General features: G+C 43.9%; 1 protein-coding gene and 1 non-coding gene across 6 annotated transcripts in view; both read right to left on the bottom strand.

Moving 5' to 3' along the window:
• BEND7 (BEN domain containing 7) overlaps positions 1–17,279 on the bottom strand; it is a 75,836-nt gene that overhangs the window by 21,795 nt on the left and 36,762 nt on the right. For all 5 annotated transcript variants that reach the window (XM_029239564.1, XM_029239566.1, XM_029239563.1 and 2 more), the window contains one exon: positions 11,046–11,271. In XM_029239564.1, the coding sequence (XP_029095397.1) occupies positions 11,046–11,271 (226 nt within the window). The remainder of the gene's footprint in view (positions 1–11,045; positions 11,272–17,279) is intronic.
• On the bottom strand, positions 10,241–10,313 carry TRNAG-CCC. Its single transcript has one exon. It is a non-coding gene; the product is annotated as a tRNA-Gly (tRNA).

Below are 17,279 nucleotides of genomic sequence, written 5' to 3'. Positions count from 1 at the left end.
GTTGGTCAGTGGCACAAAAGCACGTGTCCGCCAAGTGCCCAAGCACAGCTTCATAGAGTGCTTCTATGTTTACCTGTTCTTTATAGAAATGAATGAGGAGAAAGTGCTGAGTTTTTCTCTGAGTTCTTAAAGCTAGGGTTTCTTGGCACATGAACTTTCGAAGTCATTCCATGAGGTCCTGAGTTCGCCCACTAGCCAGCAACAGCCACAGGACCAGAATGAGTTATGACACATTTGGGAAGTTCAAGGACCATCCTATCCCTCACAACCACCTAAATTCAGAGATGGCCAAGGTGGGAAGAATAAGAATGATGAGCCGGGAGAGCAGTGGGGGTGATGCGGGCCTTGCCCATGGGGATCAGGTCATCAGAGCAACACACTTGCCCCATCCCTGCCTGCATCCACCTGCGGCTAATGTCGCAGAGTGAACATTGGGGTGAAGATGCTGGGCATTAGGACAGGGCTGATGCCTCAGATTTTGTTTCCTGTTCTTTTTTAACGGTGACAACTCCCTTCTAATTGAGACCAGCTTGAAGGAAGTTTGGGGCTTATGTTGAGGCGGACAATTAAAAAGTTCTCAAACTTTTCCTTGATACTCTCTTTGAGGCACCAAGGTGCCATCAGGATGGATGCTAAAAAAACACAGGGATGGATAAGTATACAGATATAGCAAGGAGTCCTGAGATGGAAAAGACAGAAAATGGCACATTTAGCCTGCTTACGGATTCCATTTTGGGGTTTATTTAAAATCAAAATCCCACAAGAAACTTACTATACTTTACCTTTTGGAGATGCTTACTCTCTGGCATGAATGAAAGTGCGAGAAACTACACTTCCTGTATTGCGCGTCGTGGAGACGGCTCTTTGACATTTTAACAATAATCCACGCTTTCAGAGCCCCCGTGGAATACAAATTAGGTTTTATATTCAGGATCGCCTTGATGGTTTTGATTGACACGATTTAGACCCTTCTTGAGTGCTCTGCACCACTTGATTTGTCTGTTGCTGTTTTTCTTCTATCTTCAAACTTATATTCTGCCTTCTCGAATTTCAGCTGCCCTCTTCCAACTGGTCATGGAGAAGTTGTGTGCTTATCCTGTTATTCATGCCTTGTATACATCCAATCGGGTGGAGTTGTGGTTTTTTTTAAAAATACATTTATTTATGTAATTTATTCTTTTGGCTGTGTTGGGTCTCCGTTGCTACACACGGGCTTTCTCTAGTTGCAGCGAGCAGGGGCTACTCTTCCTTGCGGTGCGCGGGCTTCTCATTGCGGTGGCTTCTCTTGTTGCGGAGCATGGGCTCTAGGCGCGCGGGCTCAGTAGTTGTGGCTCACGGGCTCTAGAGCGCAGACTCAGTAGTTATGGCGCACGGGCTTAGCTGCTCCGTGGCATGTGGGATCTTCCCGGACCAGGGCTCGAACCCGTGTCCCCTCCATTGGCAGGCGGATTCTTAACCACTGCGCCACCAGGGAAGTCCTGGAGTTGTGTTTTGATTTTTAAGAAACCACCTTTTTCAGTGAGGATGAATTGACTGCCTGATTCCCTCCATCCCTCTTTCTTTCCTTCCTGCATTTATTGATCGTTAATTGTGTTTCACATGCCACGGAATATGCAAAGCAAATATTCCCCATGTAAGATTTGCTCCCTAGGAACTTACAGTCTTGTTGGAAAGATAAGACGTCTAAACACAAGTAGGATGACCATAGATCCTGATTTGCCCAGGATAGTTCACAATGTCTGTTTTCCTGGTGAAATGATTAACAGCACCATTTTCCCTCTCAAAAGAGTCCCGGTTTGGGCAATAAATGATACAGTCATCCTTCACATAAACCATGAGTAGCAAAGCGAAGGGTCAGGGTGTATTGCTAAGCGGTCTAAAGGTAACATGTGCCATAGGAATTTAGAGAAAGGAGAAATCAATGGAGGCTCGGGCATCAGGAGAAAAGTCTCATGGGAGAGATGATGAGACTTGGGCCGGACCAAGAAGAATGAGCTGGATTTGTCTACAAAGAGAGGAAGAGCCTGTAGCCCTGGGGAACACAGCACAACTCAAAGTCCAAAATGAGTATGTGATGCTTGAGGAACAGTGTCAGTGCTGGGCTGGGTTGCCAGGTAGGAGCCCAGGGGAATGTGGCTGGGAGGAGAGGAAAATCAAGTTATGGGAAGTCTGGGTAAGGCCAGGGTTTGCACTTGATTTCATGGGCAAAGAAGCGGTAGGAAAAACGTCATGAACTCTTGTCTTACAGAAGAAGAAATGAGGGTCAGGGAGGATATTTCAAGAGTGTTTCTGCCAAACTTCAGGGACAAGGTGATGGACAGCTTGACTAGGATGGTGTCAGAGAAGCCAGAGGCCGGTGAATGGGAGAGAAGGGACGAAAAGAACTGACGGGACCGGGTCGTGAAGTGTGATTAGTAGCAGAAAAAAAAAAAAAAAAAAAAAGACATTGACGGTGATTCTGAACTTTCAAACTTGAAAAGTAGGAGAATGTTGATGCCTCTGTGAAAATTAATGTGTCTGCTACATCAATAACCTATTTACATTTCTATCTCCCCTGACCTCTGTTCTCTACTTGTACCAGTTACTCCCCATACTAACACTTTCAGCTCACTGAGAACAGGGAGTGGATCCTACCCAGAGCCTGGTATACAACAGAGGCACTCAGTAAAGGAATGAATGAATGAATGAATGAATGAATAAATAGCTTGTATAAAAAAATGTGTCTGCTAGGGGGTGTTAGTGTTAGAAGCCCCAGGCCACCTTTCAGGTGATGCACGTGTGGGTAAGAAGGACCACCCCTGACTCTAGAAAGAGGCCAGGACAGGCCCCCATGCCCGGTGGTTAGGCTGGATGTCCTGCGTGCCTTGGTGGCTGCTGTCAACTGTCTCCCTTGCTCCTGGCTTCTGTCCACATTTCTACTTAGGATTTGCCTGCACTTAGTTGTAGATGGCTAAGCTGCCTCCACACGGGGGGAGATGAAGAGGTTGGGGGAGACATGTACATAACATAACCAACACTGGATGTGCTCTGTGATCAAAGGGACAGGGTGGATGCAGGGGCACCAGGGTTCTGAGAAATCCCAGGAGCTGATGATGGAGAAGTGTGAAAATGTAACCAAGAGCCAGAAGCACCAGAAAGAAGAACCTGGAAACACAGTCAGCATAACAGAAGGCTTGACTCAAGGAGCAGTTGGTGAGAAAACCCGACTAATTCCAAAAGGCAGCGTCTCTCTCTTTTAAGGATGCTTTTAACCGGACAGATGCAGCCAGGTTTGCTCTTATACAAAGATGTCTTCAAGGCAGCCACAATAGATGACAGCTTTCAGTTCAATTTTAAATAAAGGTCTATTGATTTTGAGGCATTTTCTTAATGGAAGCTGACACAGATCCTTAGTTTTTTTTTGTGGGCTTACCATCAGTCCCTGGTACTACAGTGACAGCAACTATTCCATGATCCGCTGCATAAACCCCTCTAGGGCAGCGATCCAAGCAAATGTCAATTCCCGAGTCTCTCAGATTTCTGCAGCATACCTTGTATGAGAGAGTCAATAACTCTTCGTGGAAATGAATTAAAATAATTGTCAGATCACTAGCACCAACGACAGGTCCAGGAGAAAAGCTACGAGGAATTATGCAATTTGACCAATTTTGGACTCATTATCCAATTCTGCTTCCCAGCAGTGGGAAAGAAAATAGGAAGAGATGTGGCATTACCTGAAGATGCTGGTGAGCGTTTCAGATCAGCCACACAATTCAGGGATCTAAAGGAAACAGAGATGGGCTACACAGAAAACACTGTTTGCTAGGTTCAGGGCTGTGGCTAGCCAACGTCATGCCATGATGCAAATTAGAAAGTTGCCCCTTCCTTGGGACATCTGACTTGCCTCTGCCAGAAAACTGTCATAATAAATAAACAAATCGGCAACGTCCACCAGGGGAAGGGTGCCCACAACATTGCAAAACACACAGTCATGCTATAGTGGCCCTGCTTGTGCGACAGAAACTCATCTCTTTTGACAGGAGGCTGTTTATGTAATGAAATGCAGGCTGGGTGAGAATTCAGTAACCGGGACTTAGAACTGAGTCCCTGTGAGTTAATCCACAATGGGTTGCCATCCGTGGTGTGACGGGCCGAAGACAGATCAACAAAAGCCACAAACTCCTTCTTAACAAATGTCTCCACGTTTCCCTTTGCTCCTCATGCGGATAGAGTTGTCATTTTGAGGAACGGGAGGTTCCTTTTCCGAGCTTACGGAAGACCAGTGACAAAGCAGGGACAGTCTTGCCACTCTCTCTGGCCCCAACCCGAAGGATTCTGGTTCATTAAGTCTGGGATGGGGCCGAGGCAGCTTTAAGAAGCACAGCCCCAGTTGAAAACCCCTGGGGCAAACTGTGTTTGAGTCCATTGCAATGGCATTTATATACATGAAGTTAAACGCTTAAAGGTGAACGGGTTGGTGAGGACTCAAGGCCCAACGCTTAGAATAGACTTTAAACAGTTCTGGAGGCGAAAGGCTTTCACCCAATGTCTTACTTCACTGAAGCTGCATTGAAATTATTCTGTAAGTTAACCTCTTCCATTCTCTTTGCATCTGGGACACTGCTCATCCTTCAAGGTCTGGTTCTGATGTAACCTGTTCCGTAAGCCCTTGTCTTACTGGGACTTCCAGCCTCTGTGCTTTCTCCCTCCGTGAATGATGGGCACTTGACGTTTATTCTGTTCTACCTTGGAGACGGTTCTAGGTCCTGGCTCACCGTTTACGTGTGTGTCACTCCGCTGGACTGCACGCTCCTGGAGGTCAGGGGCCACGCCTCACTAGTCTCTGTCTCCCGTTCCTGCCTCACAGCGGGTGCATAGTAAGCGCGAGTGTGGTTAACAGCAACGCCATGCCTGCTGATGGTTTCTGCGTTTGTGAGGTCAATGAAAATACCGCCAACGTTTTGCTGCTCTCGTGACTTCTCCAGTCTCGGAAAAGCGGCAAAGGCCAGTGGGTCTTCTGTATCGCACTGTTTGCTGCGGAAGTTGGCTGGCTCAGCGCTTCAAATACGCCATCGGGGAGCCGGGCCGAGTGCTTGCCAAGAACGGAGATGACATTTTCTGTAGTGACGATAAAGCTTCACAGAAAAGTACGCATCTGTTTATTGCTCCACCTGCTAGACTCGCGCTGAAGTCTGGCAGTGCTGTTCGTCCACTTTGGTAAACGAGGCAGTTAACCACTCAAGTCCTGGGAGGCACCGCGGGCTCGTCTGAAACCAGGGCCCTTGTGTAACAACACAACAGGGAAGAATCAGTTTAAGCCCCGGAGAGTCATCGGATGAGAGCCGCTGACACACGTTTATTCTCATTTGCTCCAGGAGAGACGTAGGGCAGCCTACAGAAAAGGGGGTGCTCTTAGCAACAGAGGAAGGCGAACGTGTGCCGGTGCAGCCAGTACAGATCGTGACTGATCGAACTGGCGGTTAGCATCGGAGCTGGGATGGCACTGCTCTTCCCAGGGTGGTCTGGAAACAGCCTGCCCCAGTCACCTGCAGGTGCCTGTTCAAAATCCAGATTCCTGGGATTACCCTACACCTACTGAATTAATCTCCGATGATGGGACTCAGAAATCTGGGAATTTTGAACCAATACCTCAGGTAATTCTGGTGCACACTGAAATATGAGACCAGCTATGGAAGGGGATGAACACACAGGGCTCTGCGTATGGAATGACCGAGATTCAGCATCACCCACCTGTCACTGGGCCTCCATAAAAAGAGGGAGAATGCAAACAACAACAGCTAGGTAATAGTTACAGACAAGCTATGAATCTGATGTCACTGAACAGTCGTTATAGATTATTTTGTTGTCATATATTATGCAGGTCTATCCTGTTTTAAGCTGATCTGATGTGTAAAAATCTGAACAGATTAGTTAACAAATGAATATTCATTTTCCAAAAGGATTTCTTGAATGAAAGCATTTATCAACTGGTTCCAATGGCCAAACACTTCAACTAGAATTGAATTTACATACAACGCTGGAAGACTGCTTCCACGCAGGGCAACTTGCACACTCTTTCTTTGTGGTCCTGTGCACTGGAAGAGTCTCTTTCCCTCGGGAAGGGATCACACTTCTATTTTTCCCTCTACTATGACGGGACTGATTCTCACTGTCTTCAAAGGAAGACCTGCCCTTGAAGCTAGTAAATAAACTGGAGGACAGCTAAGCTCTACCTAGAAATTCATTCTGAATACAGCACAACAACTGAGCGGTCATTTAAAATCATTAGTATGGCCACCTTCCCAGTGGAATTTATAAGGAATCCAAAGTGCTAAATTTTAAGATAGAAATTTAAAGCTGAGACCCCTTTCCTTCTTTTCATATAGTCCTCGTAGAAGGTATGAAGTAATGGCTCTGGAGTGAGAGAGGCCTGGGGTTAAATCTTGGCGCTCCCACTTACTAGTTGTTTCCTTTAAGTTTACTTAACTTCTCATAGCCTCAGTTTCCTCTCCCGTAAATGGAACTAAAATCATCAACATCGTAGGGGTATTTGAGTCCAAGCTGATGTTCCAGCCTTGTCCTTACAGGGAGTTCTCAGAACACACAGAAGTTACTATCAATAAATAAGAAATCAGATGTAGATTCCACTCCCAAACATATTAAAGTCTATTTGAGATCAGATAGAAAACAGCTATTCACTTTTTGGGAATAAATCCAAGGAAATGAGTGACGATACACAATAAAAATGGAAAATAAAGGAGTTCCAAAATGGCAAATATAGACCCTACGTGTCTCTAGAGTTGCTGGAATAGAAGGAGAGGTTTTGGTGGCCTGCTTAGCAGAGCCTATGAAGGGTGAGGTCACACGAAGTGTCAGAAGCATAGTCGAGTGTTCGGAGCACCACCGCCCAAGGAGGGCTCCCGCCCAGGGATGCTCTGATCCCCGTGGGCCATCCCGGCCGGTCAGCAGCACTGATGCTCCCCGACAGCAGCAGTGCAGGTTGTGCTACATGGAGTGAACGAAGGGCAGTAGAGTGGTTCTTGCACTTGATAAGGAGACGTCGTTTCCTTTGAATGCAAGAGGATTCAAAAACCTAGTGTAGTTTGATAGTAATAAAACTTTCTCCGTTAATCACTATGAAGCTGAATTAAAAACCATAACCCGGGTTCTAAAAATGGCTTTACCGCAACTACACTTTCTGAAGAGCATTCAGAGGTGCAATGATTACGTCAATATCTGGTAACTCTCACTAGGTCACCCTGTGTGGTCTCCTGGGCATAGGATGCCAAGAACTAGGTGGTCTTTGGCAAGTAAAGCATAAAGGGAGGAGAGGACACCTGGGTCCTGACCTCCATTCTGCATCCTGGCTGTAAAATCGTTTCCAGATTAAATCTAGGATACTAAACTATCCTTAGCCCCAAAACCTAAGACTCCACTTAATAAGATCCTAAGTTGCTTCTTCCCAGAGTTAAATTCAAAGTGCTCAGGTGAAAGTTTCTCATTAAGGATCCTTTCATCATCAACCCCTTGGGTCATACCTATAAATGAATTTTTAGTGAATTACCAATAAGTGGTACCTACCATAAAACAGATGAGACTGTGAAAAGAAAAGCATGATCTCTACAAAGAGGCTTGTACATATTTTTCAAGATACTGTACTATGGGGAATATTAATTATAACTACGAAGAGATATGTTAACAATCCCACGATAAACTCTGCTTTTTCAGTCCCTTTCTGTTCCTGTTCATGGGCATCTTACAGGTTTTCCTTATCTTGTTTCCCATTCTTGGCTTAACCAACCTCATCACTTTGTCTGAAACAAAATCCAGCCTCCACTGTTGTTTTTACTGAAGGTTTCATAAAATCAACCAGTCCATGTATATTCCTAGGTTGTAGAACTTTTCAAATTAATACAGTGTTGGTGCACTGTCCCATAAAGGATGGAGGAAGAAACACTGAGTATTTAGTATTTGCAAAATCTTTTCAAAATATGTGGTAGACAGCAGTAGTAACATGAGTAGTCTTCTTGCCATTATTATGTAGAAAGAAACAATTTTATCGCTTTGCCAGATTACTCAGGTTCGAAAGACTTGGTTAGGGAAATCAATTTCTTTTTTTAACTCTAATAATAGCATGAAAAACTGGGTATAATAATTCAATAAGACCGTCAATTAGGAGTTGCTCAGATTTCCTGGGTCTCTCCCATGTATACATGGTATTAAATTTTGTGTGATTTTTCTCTTGTTAAAGAAAAGAAAAAGACCTTCAATTAATAGCTACTTCCAAAAATCGCTTTATAGTATAGTGTGTGGGTTGATAAACGTTTAGCGAGTCAAAGTACGGCATGAAAAGAAAAAAAATATTAGGGAATTAAGAGAATTGTATTCAAATTTATATTCAGTTTTGGTTTCCTTTTTCGTTTGTTTCATTGGCACTTTATTAAGTGGTAGAAATTTACAGCAACGTTTTGACGTCAATCCTTCCAAATTAGGTGTGAGAAGACCTGAGGATGGATGTTGAGTACTAGGCCCATTATGTCAATAAATTAAGGGCAAAGCCAAGATGAAACCTATGTCCATTCACTCACCCAACGTGTATTTATGGAAACCTGACTGTGTGTAGAGCTCTCAGTGAAGTGCAACAGGTAATAAAAAATAGGAAGACAAAGCTTCTTCTCAGGGCGCTTGTAAGAAATTGTCAGAATAAACCAGGTAAGAACGCTGGCTGATCAGTATGAACAGGGTGTCTTCGTAAGAGAGACAAACCTGACGCCACATTCGTACTTTGAATGAGGATTGTAGGAGTGTACACGGTACCCCCTGAAGAGTGGGACGATGGAGGCCTTTCAGCTGTCTATGCTTTTTTATGGTTTGGATTTTTTACGAGCATGTGTTATTTTTGTAATCAAGGAAAGAAAGTCAAAATTGAAATATTTCTGTGAATCAACACGGCGGGTAAACAAGTGAAGAGACAATATCTGTGGCCTTAGGTTGTTGGTGCCTTATGGGTGGATTTCTGTCTGTTTTAAAGTTATTTTTTTGTTCTAAAAGAATTTTTTAATGCCAGGTTTCATTCAACAATAAAAGAAGAGTATGAAAAGTGTAAGTTCTTTGGTTTGAATAACCTGCTTTATTATGCATTAGGGGCAGAAGAGCCCTCGTTGCCAGTTTTATTTCTAGCGAAAGAGGAGGGCTGTGAAGATGATCAAGGGATGTTTCCTATTTCTGTTTCTCATATACTTTTTCAAAGTACTGTACGATGGCCAGTCTAGATGGAAACTGGTAGCATAAAACCCGTATCAGTCTGCTTGTAATGATATATTTCATTATCATCTATGATTAGGGTAACTCTTCTGTCATTAAGATGGAACACAGTCATTCATGATTCCCTAATTTCCAAACCCTTTCATATTGTTAATATACTGCCCTGGAAAAAAAGAAAATGAAAACAATCCCTGGCTACATTTCAGCATGTTTAAAAGCTTCAGCATGAAAAGCATCGGCAGCCTTGCCCTTCATGTTTCCAGAAATCCCAGCCACACATATTAAACCCAAATGGGACCCTTCTTCACTTCAGCAAGTCCTAGTTACATCATTGACTCTTTGTCAAATTCTGTAATCTTGTTTTTAGTGTCGCTTCAGGCTGAATCTTTTCAGAAATGGCACAGATCGTGATATCTCTGTAGCTTACTTAATACAACTCAGCTGTCACTTTAAGTGAAAAAACTCTGTTGGAGGATGAGAAGTTTTCTGTTAATGAAGGCTCATGTCCTTCTGGCCGTGAACAAAGGCTGCCTGGTACTTGCTAACTCCATTTAAAAATCGTATTATTTTGCAAAGTTAATTGTGGGATTCCAAGTACCCTCTAAGTGCTATTGAATTCGTTTACTCATTTTGCACGGTGGGGGGACCAGGGGTTGGGCGGCAGCGCTCTGTGTGTCAGTCCACAGCCAGACAACACGGCAACCCCGGGCGGGGAGAGACATCCCGAGCGGTGATTCTGGTGTAACTGAGGCCTGATCCGAAATTTCATTTTCATGGCAGTTGTATTTATATTTGCAAATTCATTTACATTCTTTCTGAAAGTCACATCTAAATACTTCTGTTACCTAAAATTACATTTATCAGAGTCCTAAGTAAGGGCATTTTATTTTATTTATTTATTTTTTAAAATATTCATTTATTTATTTTTGCTGTGTGCCGGGTCTTAGTTGCGGCATGCAGGATCTTTTTTTTTTTAGTTGCATTATGTGGGATCTAGTTCCCTGACCAGGGATCGAACCTGGGCCCCCTGCATTGGGAGCGCAGAGTCTTACCAACTGGACCACCAGGGAAGTCCCAAGGACATTTTAAAAGTAAGAAATAAATGAGAAGGAAAATTAAATTTAAAATATGCAGTACATCTAGGATGTGGACCTGGTTGTAAATGAGGATCTACACATACGTGCGCCTGCGTGGCTATCGTAACGCAGTGGGATTCAGACACACCTTCACACGTGTTAATGGGGAGACCCAGGGACTTGTTTGCATGTAACTGGCACGACTCCATGTCACAAAACCAGAAGGAGCAGAGTAGGATCTGGCTTCACAGTGGGATCACCTCCATTTAAAGTATATTTAGAAGCAGTGACCTAGCAAAGCAACTTCTGAACTTTGGAGAGAACTCTTCTACCTTCTTTTCAAAAGAGCATCACAGCTTTATTCTTACTTACAACTAAAAATCTAAGTAGAAATCCTGTTTTGATGAAGTTCTTAGAAATGACTGAAAGGAAAAACTACTTTCATTTTCAAAGTTAGTTAAGGAACAACTTTTCAGTTCTGCAGCACATCAGACTGGCTCTTAAATTCTGATTTTAACAAATTAACATCACCTTGAAATAGCAAATTCTAGTGGTATTTGGGGCGGAGAGTTAGGGAGCTCACACCCAAAAGCCAGGCCGGTGGGCAGATGGCCAGCGGCAGGTTAAATTCGCCTCTAGCTCATTTACTACACTTTAAGCTGCATCTTTATGGAATGAAGGCAAAGCTTAACGAAGACCCCGTAAAATGAAATGATGCAGACCAACCTTTTATTGCACCCACAATATTTTGGTCTAGTCCTTTCCGGTTGTCATTGAGTCCTCTTTTCCTCTTCCCATTGGGTAAGGAGTTAGCCAAAGTCTTGTCATCAAAAAATGCACACACCAGTTTTCTAAACAGAAGGCTTCCTGAGCGAGTGTAGTTTGACAGTATAGAGTCCAGCTGAGATTTAGGCATAAACACATCGAAGCCTTCAGCAAGTTGCACTTCTGGCTACCAAAAGAACATAAATATGTCATTAAAAGCAAGATTTGAAGCAACCAACTTTGGGCATACGTGCAACAAAAAAACATCACTAGCTCTTGCAATGGCCATATACTCTGCAAAGCACACAGCCTCGGCTTTGTGTGACAGTGTTTGCGACTTACAAAACCAATTACTAGTGACAGTTCACCAAATGAGATGCTCTAATTCCAATATTAAGTCTTGTCAAAAGCAGTGGAAAGGAGTACGCTGGAAAAGCATTCTCGTCCTTAGAAAAAGTTAAGAGAAAGCTGGATAATTCCCAAAGCATTTAATTCTAGAGCTACCCAGGGGACTTGAGACTTTTGGGTGAAACGTCTTCATTTTGTAAAGGAGGGAACACAGGCCCAAAGAGATCACAACAAAAATGACTTAAAACTAATTTAGACATACTCAGTGCATTACTATTTACAGATCACTTTCTCCTGCGGTAAATAATTTGACCTCATTTGCCTAAGGACACAAACACGAGGCTACCCTCTAGGTCCCATGCTCTTGGCACTAGGCCAGTGGTTTTAAGCTGTGGAGCTGTATTTTTTTTTTCCTCCAGTGAAAACTTAGGTCAACTAATACATAAACAACAATGCTGAGCAGGTGCCCTGATCCCTGCTTTTGGGAGGAAAATCTGAAGCTCTGTCCCAGAGCACCAATGGAAAACCAGTGTGCCAATCACAGTGCTTCCCTGCTGGGGGTTTCCTGACTGGGATACTGGATCAGAAGGCCGATAAGGGCCCTTTCAACTTGAACTCTACCACATAAGCTCAGACACTGATAATACATTCTCTATGCACATGCCATGGACGTTTACAACCCACCTTCCCATCTTTCAACCCAGCTCACACCATTTCCTTTTCAAAGCCTTTCCTAACTGTTTCTTTCCCGAGGAGGCGGCTATGCATGCTTTGTCACTGCTATTTATTTGACATACTTATATGACTGTGTTTACTATACCGTATTATAATTATTGATTAGATCACGGCCCTTCCTGTTGCCTGGAACTCAGTCTTTGTTATCTCTAGGGCCTGGCACATTGTAGGCACTCAATAAATTCTTGTTAAATAGATAAAAGTTCATTCATCATTATCTAAACTACTAATTTACTGTTGACTATAACACGACGACTTTAAAATAATAACTTTAAGGTGAAGAAGTGCAGTTGGTAAACTTTTGTTAGAAAAAAAGTCAGAAGGAATCTTCACTTCGGATGTATCATAAAAGCTTTTTCTTAGATACCATATTTAAAACTTTGCAAAGCTGATACTACTTTAGATTTTCTAAGTCATATTAGAAATGTGAGGATTTGGGACTAGTTTTTCTCCTGGAGAGTAGGAATTCTTTTTGTTTGTCCTGTGGTCAGAGTAAAGGGCTCAGAGAAGGGCTTAAATGAATCAGATGACGTGGGGACGACTTGGGGCCCTGTTGCTCCCAAAGGGAATTCTCAACTGGATTTTCCAGAAAGTCATCTCACTTCTCCGCTCTACTTTGCCATTTGGCTTTTGGTCTCTGAATGCTTGGTAAATATCACTACGGACACAGTGCTGCCGGATGGTTTCCTGACTTTCGCACCTCAGTGCCGGTGAAGGTCTGCAGAGGCTGACCTTCTGTGCCCCCAACTCCTGGGACAGAAGCTGTACACTCGGCACTCAATGCGCATTGGCTGAATGATTCGATGTAGCAATGTTAGGATTGAGAGAGTTCTACCATCAAAATTGAAGACGAAGTGTCATTTATAATCAGAATTTGATTTTGCACATCCTATGGCTGACTTTAGACCTTCTATGCTAAATGAACTGAGCACAGATTTTTGCTAAGCACTCCTGTATCATTTGGATGCCGTTAACAAAAAAAAAAAAAAGGACCGCAGTCTACTTTGTAGAAACAGCAACTCACAGCTATTTGAGGACCCGGGCTGGGGGGTGCAGTAGCCCTTAAATTTGCAAGAGAGAAAAGGGAAAGATACCATACCATCTTCTCTCGTTCAGGTATCTCTGCTGGATTCTGGTACCCCCAAGCAGGTGTTTAAAATTCAGCCATCTTGTAGGACTTGGACCCGGTTTGAGAGACTCTGACCTAAACTGGCCGCCAGGCAGAACTAGCCACTTCTTTCTTCACATATGCAGAGTATTTTCTACGAACTATGTTTCTGGCACTCTTCACACTGCATTTATTTAGTCGGGAGTTTGTGTTTCTCATCAGAATGTGTACTGTCTTCTGCATTCAGAGTGCCAAACACCCAACTAGCGCCTGATAGATTTTTCTCAGAATCAACAAAACACTATGTAACAATTCATTCAAAATGACTAGTATTGATTTCGAGGTCTTTTATCCCCACATAAAGGAAGCATGTGTGGAGTCTGCCCTGCCCGGGTCCGGCACGCCAGTCTTCTCCCCGCAGGGCCCATGCTAGCTCAGGGAGCAGGCTACCTAGAGAACACTGCCCTGGCTCAATCAATCGATATTTACTCAGCATCCTCCGTGTGGAAGGAGTTTAAGGTCGGGCTCACTAGACGAGACACGTTCATAAACCCCCAGCATACAAAGTGGAGAACGATAAGTGCTACAAGAGGGGTACAGACCATTAGGCAGCATTTGGCTGGTGGGGGGGAAGGGGTTTTGGTTAGGGGGCCAGGATAGCATTTTATCAGGGCCCTGGAGGTAGGATTTAGGAGAGAGATGCAGTCGCTGTTTCTGGCATCTGCTGCAACCCCTAAAACTAAGTCTCTGGAGGTCTCTGTGGAGCCGAGAGACTGCCTATGGGGTCAGAGTAGCATTTTGATTCCTGAGATGCTCCCCCGATGCAGAAGCTGTCGATGCTTCGTGTTCTACTTTCTACTGCCAGACGGTTGTTGTTATTTTGGAGCGCTCCTTCCAGATCAAGGAACGTGAACTGGCCCAGCTATGCGTCCCTTACAAAGGAGTCAGTTTTATTAGGTGGAGGCCAGCAGCAGAGGCCAAGGTGACTGGTCTCTGCCCCTCCCTGCTCCTCGCACGCTTTCTTTCATGCAAGTTTCTTAGCTGGTTGTCGGTGAGCACTAAGGGGCCACAACGCAACGAACCAATTCCTTTAAAAAAAAAAGAGGGGAGCTTTACGTCCTGAGACATGAAGAAAAGATACAAGGTTGATTGATCTCAAATTTTTACTCTGAAACCTTTTTATTTCTCCCACTTTAGAAATATAATGGCAGGTGGATTCCAGCCGTGTAATGATCCACAACTTTGCACTTATATTTAAAAACAGGTTAAAACTCTTTAATTGTATGCTTGAATCTCTTCTTTTTGTTTACTGTCTAGTCGAAGCGAGATCTCTCTGTTTACTGGCGATGGCTATGATAGAAACCACCACTATTCCAAATGAGTATCGTTTTAAAAGCTACACTTCCTTTGACAGAATTACTATTTGATACTCGAGTGAGGACAGACAGCTAATACACTAATTTACAGATTCTATTGATTACTGAAGTAATATGATCTTTATTTTATTTTTTTGCAGTACGCGGGCCTCTCACTGTTGTGTCCTCTCCCGTTGCGGAGCACAGGCTCCGGACGCGCAGGCTCAGCGGCCATGGCTCACGGGCCCAGCCGCTCCGCGGCGTGTGGGATCCTCCCAGACCAGGGGCACGAACCCACGTCCCCTGCATCGGCAGGCGGACTCTCAACCACTGCGCCACCAGGGAAGCCCCTGATCTTTAAATGATGACATCCAAAGTATGGGGCAGGATTTACGACACTTGGAGTCACCATTTTAAGAGTCTGAATTCCCACTATAAATTTGGATTTCCATGTGTGTCTTGCCGAGTTTCAGTACCTCAGCCACTTAGCACAGTTATGCATCAAATGGTGACTTTTCCTATCCAGTGGTGTTACATCTTACACCCAGTGAAGTTCGGGAGGCAAAAACCGCATGTAGTCATGAGGACTCTTGAAAATGTTCTTGGACCCAGGCCTGTGGACACACTAACCATCTTGCTTCTCTCTGCATTTCAACTGTGGTCTCCCTTTGCTTAGAAGTAGTTGGGGTCAAGGTCTAGTTTGGCTGGGGGGATCCCATAGCACCTGGTAGACTAAGAGATTTTTCCCTAAGTCTCTCTGAACATATCATGTGACTCCTCTATATAATCTAAAGAAAAAATGTAAAACTATTTTAAGGCAATCATAACAAATTAATCACACCGGGAATATTTCTGATATTGGCTGTTTTATATAAGGTATTGTCAGTAGCAAATTACAGTAAGACATGTAAAAAGCTACATGTGGTCATTGGTTAAAAGAGTAAAAGGAGGTGCGTGAATGTTCATTTTGGGCATTAGCCCCAGATTTTTAATTGCAAACTGGTGAATTATACACAATAGTTCTTACACTTGACTTGCTACCTAGTCAAGTTTCAGACTGGCTCAAGACTGAAACCTACAAGAAAACTATGGATGAAAAGGCAGGATTTGGACTGAAAACATACAACAAAATTTTTAAGAATGTTTAAAAGCTATAAATTCAACCTTTCTGTTCATAGTATTATCATATACAATGATCCTTTTTTCTCACTTAGTATTTATTTAGCAGCGTACTAGATGTACTTCTACAAAAATGAGCTTTAGTTTATGAAATAAAAAAAACACACAAAACCCCTTCATAATTGATTGTATTTTGCTTGCAAATGCAATCTGCTTCTGTTTGAGAAAAACTGAAATTGTTCCCTATAACTCAGGTCTGCTCCAGGTAGATTTAGCAAGTATTACCATTACTGTCTATTAAATGCCACTCCAAGATCATGGCCAATAAGCTGGGCGGCCCCAAGAACCCACTGGATTGGAAGGTGGGCCTGCTCTCGTTGGTCCAGCTGGCACAGCTCAAAACAGCGTGGCCTGGGGACGTGGCAGAACCGAGAACCACTGCATCAAGGGGGCAGAGGCCCCATGGTGGGTGGACCCATTGTGTAAAAAGGCAAGTAAAAAATGCTCAGGCAAGGGCTTCCCTGGTGGCACAGTGGTTGAGAGTCCGCCTGCCGATGCAGGGGACGCGCGTTCGTGCCCCGGTCCGGTTAGATCCCACATGCCGCGGAGTGGCTGGGCCCGTGAGCCATGGCCGCTGAGCCTGCGCGTCCGGAGCCTGTGCTCCGCAACGGGAGAGGCCACAACAGTGAGAGACCCGCGTACCGCAAAAAAAAAAAAAAAAAAAAAGCTCAGGCAAGAGGTTTATCCAGAAGTAGGCGTAATCTCTAGACTAGCACATACTGGACGTTGAATAGGATGATAATTACAGGAAGTCATTAAAGAGTCAATTCTGGATTATTAAGTCAATTATGGATTTTTATTCGACAAAATTTTGGTAGAACTAAGAATTTCACAGGGGGGAATTCCCTCGCGGTCCATGGTTAGGACTCGGTGCTTTCACTGCCAGGGCCCTGGGTTTGATCCCTGGTCGGGGAACTAAGATCCTGCAAGCCTCGTGGCGTGGCCAAAAAAATAAATAAAAATTAATTAACGAATTAATGAATTTTTAAAAAGACAATACAGTTTGGCTCCTTGAACACGCCTCCATGCACTTGCATAATGAGACACTGTCAAGTCGTTCAGGGATGTTTTCAGCATCGTCCTTTCTCAGGTGGTAAATTAATGACTGAGGACTTGGGCTTGATTTATGCTCAAGCTATCTGAGCCAGAATGTTTAACACATAAGACTTCAACCACTGCAGTCTAGCTTCTTGCATCACAACTCCAGTGAAACTGCTCCTCGGGGAAGATGTCCACCACTGAGAGCCAGCCCTTAACCCTCTGGGCAGAGGCCAGCTCCACCTTGACAGCCTGCTAGCCTTACGTCCTACTACCCTGTGATGACTGTTTATGTGTTTTCCTCATATGGTATACTTGAAGGGCGAGGACTACTTCATTTCAGTAGCCCTGGAAAATGGCGCTACGATTAGCATGTCTTCGCTACTTACTATAGTCCAAGCCCTAGGCTGACGCGCATTCCATGGGTTTTCT

Source organism: Monodon monoceros, unplaced genomic scaffold (genome assembly GCF_005190385.1).
Source record: "Monodon monoceros isolate NGI ecotype Baffin Bay Population unplaced genomic scaffold, NGI_Narwhal_1 Super_Scaffold_21, whole genome shotgun sequence".
NCBI classification, from domain to species: Eukaryota; Metazoa; Chordata; class Mammalia; order Artiodactyla; family Monodontidae; genus Monodon; species Monodon monoceros.
Note: the sequence above shows the minus strand (reverse complement) of the source record. Positions and strands in the feature narration are given on the sequence as shown.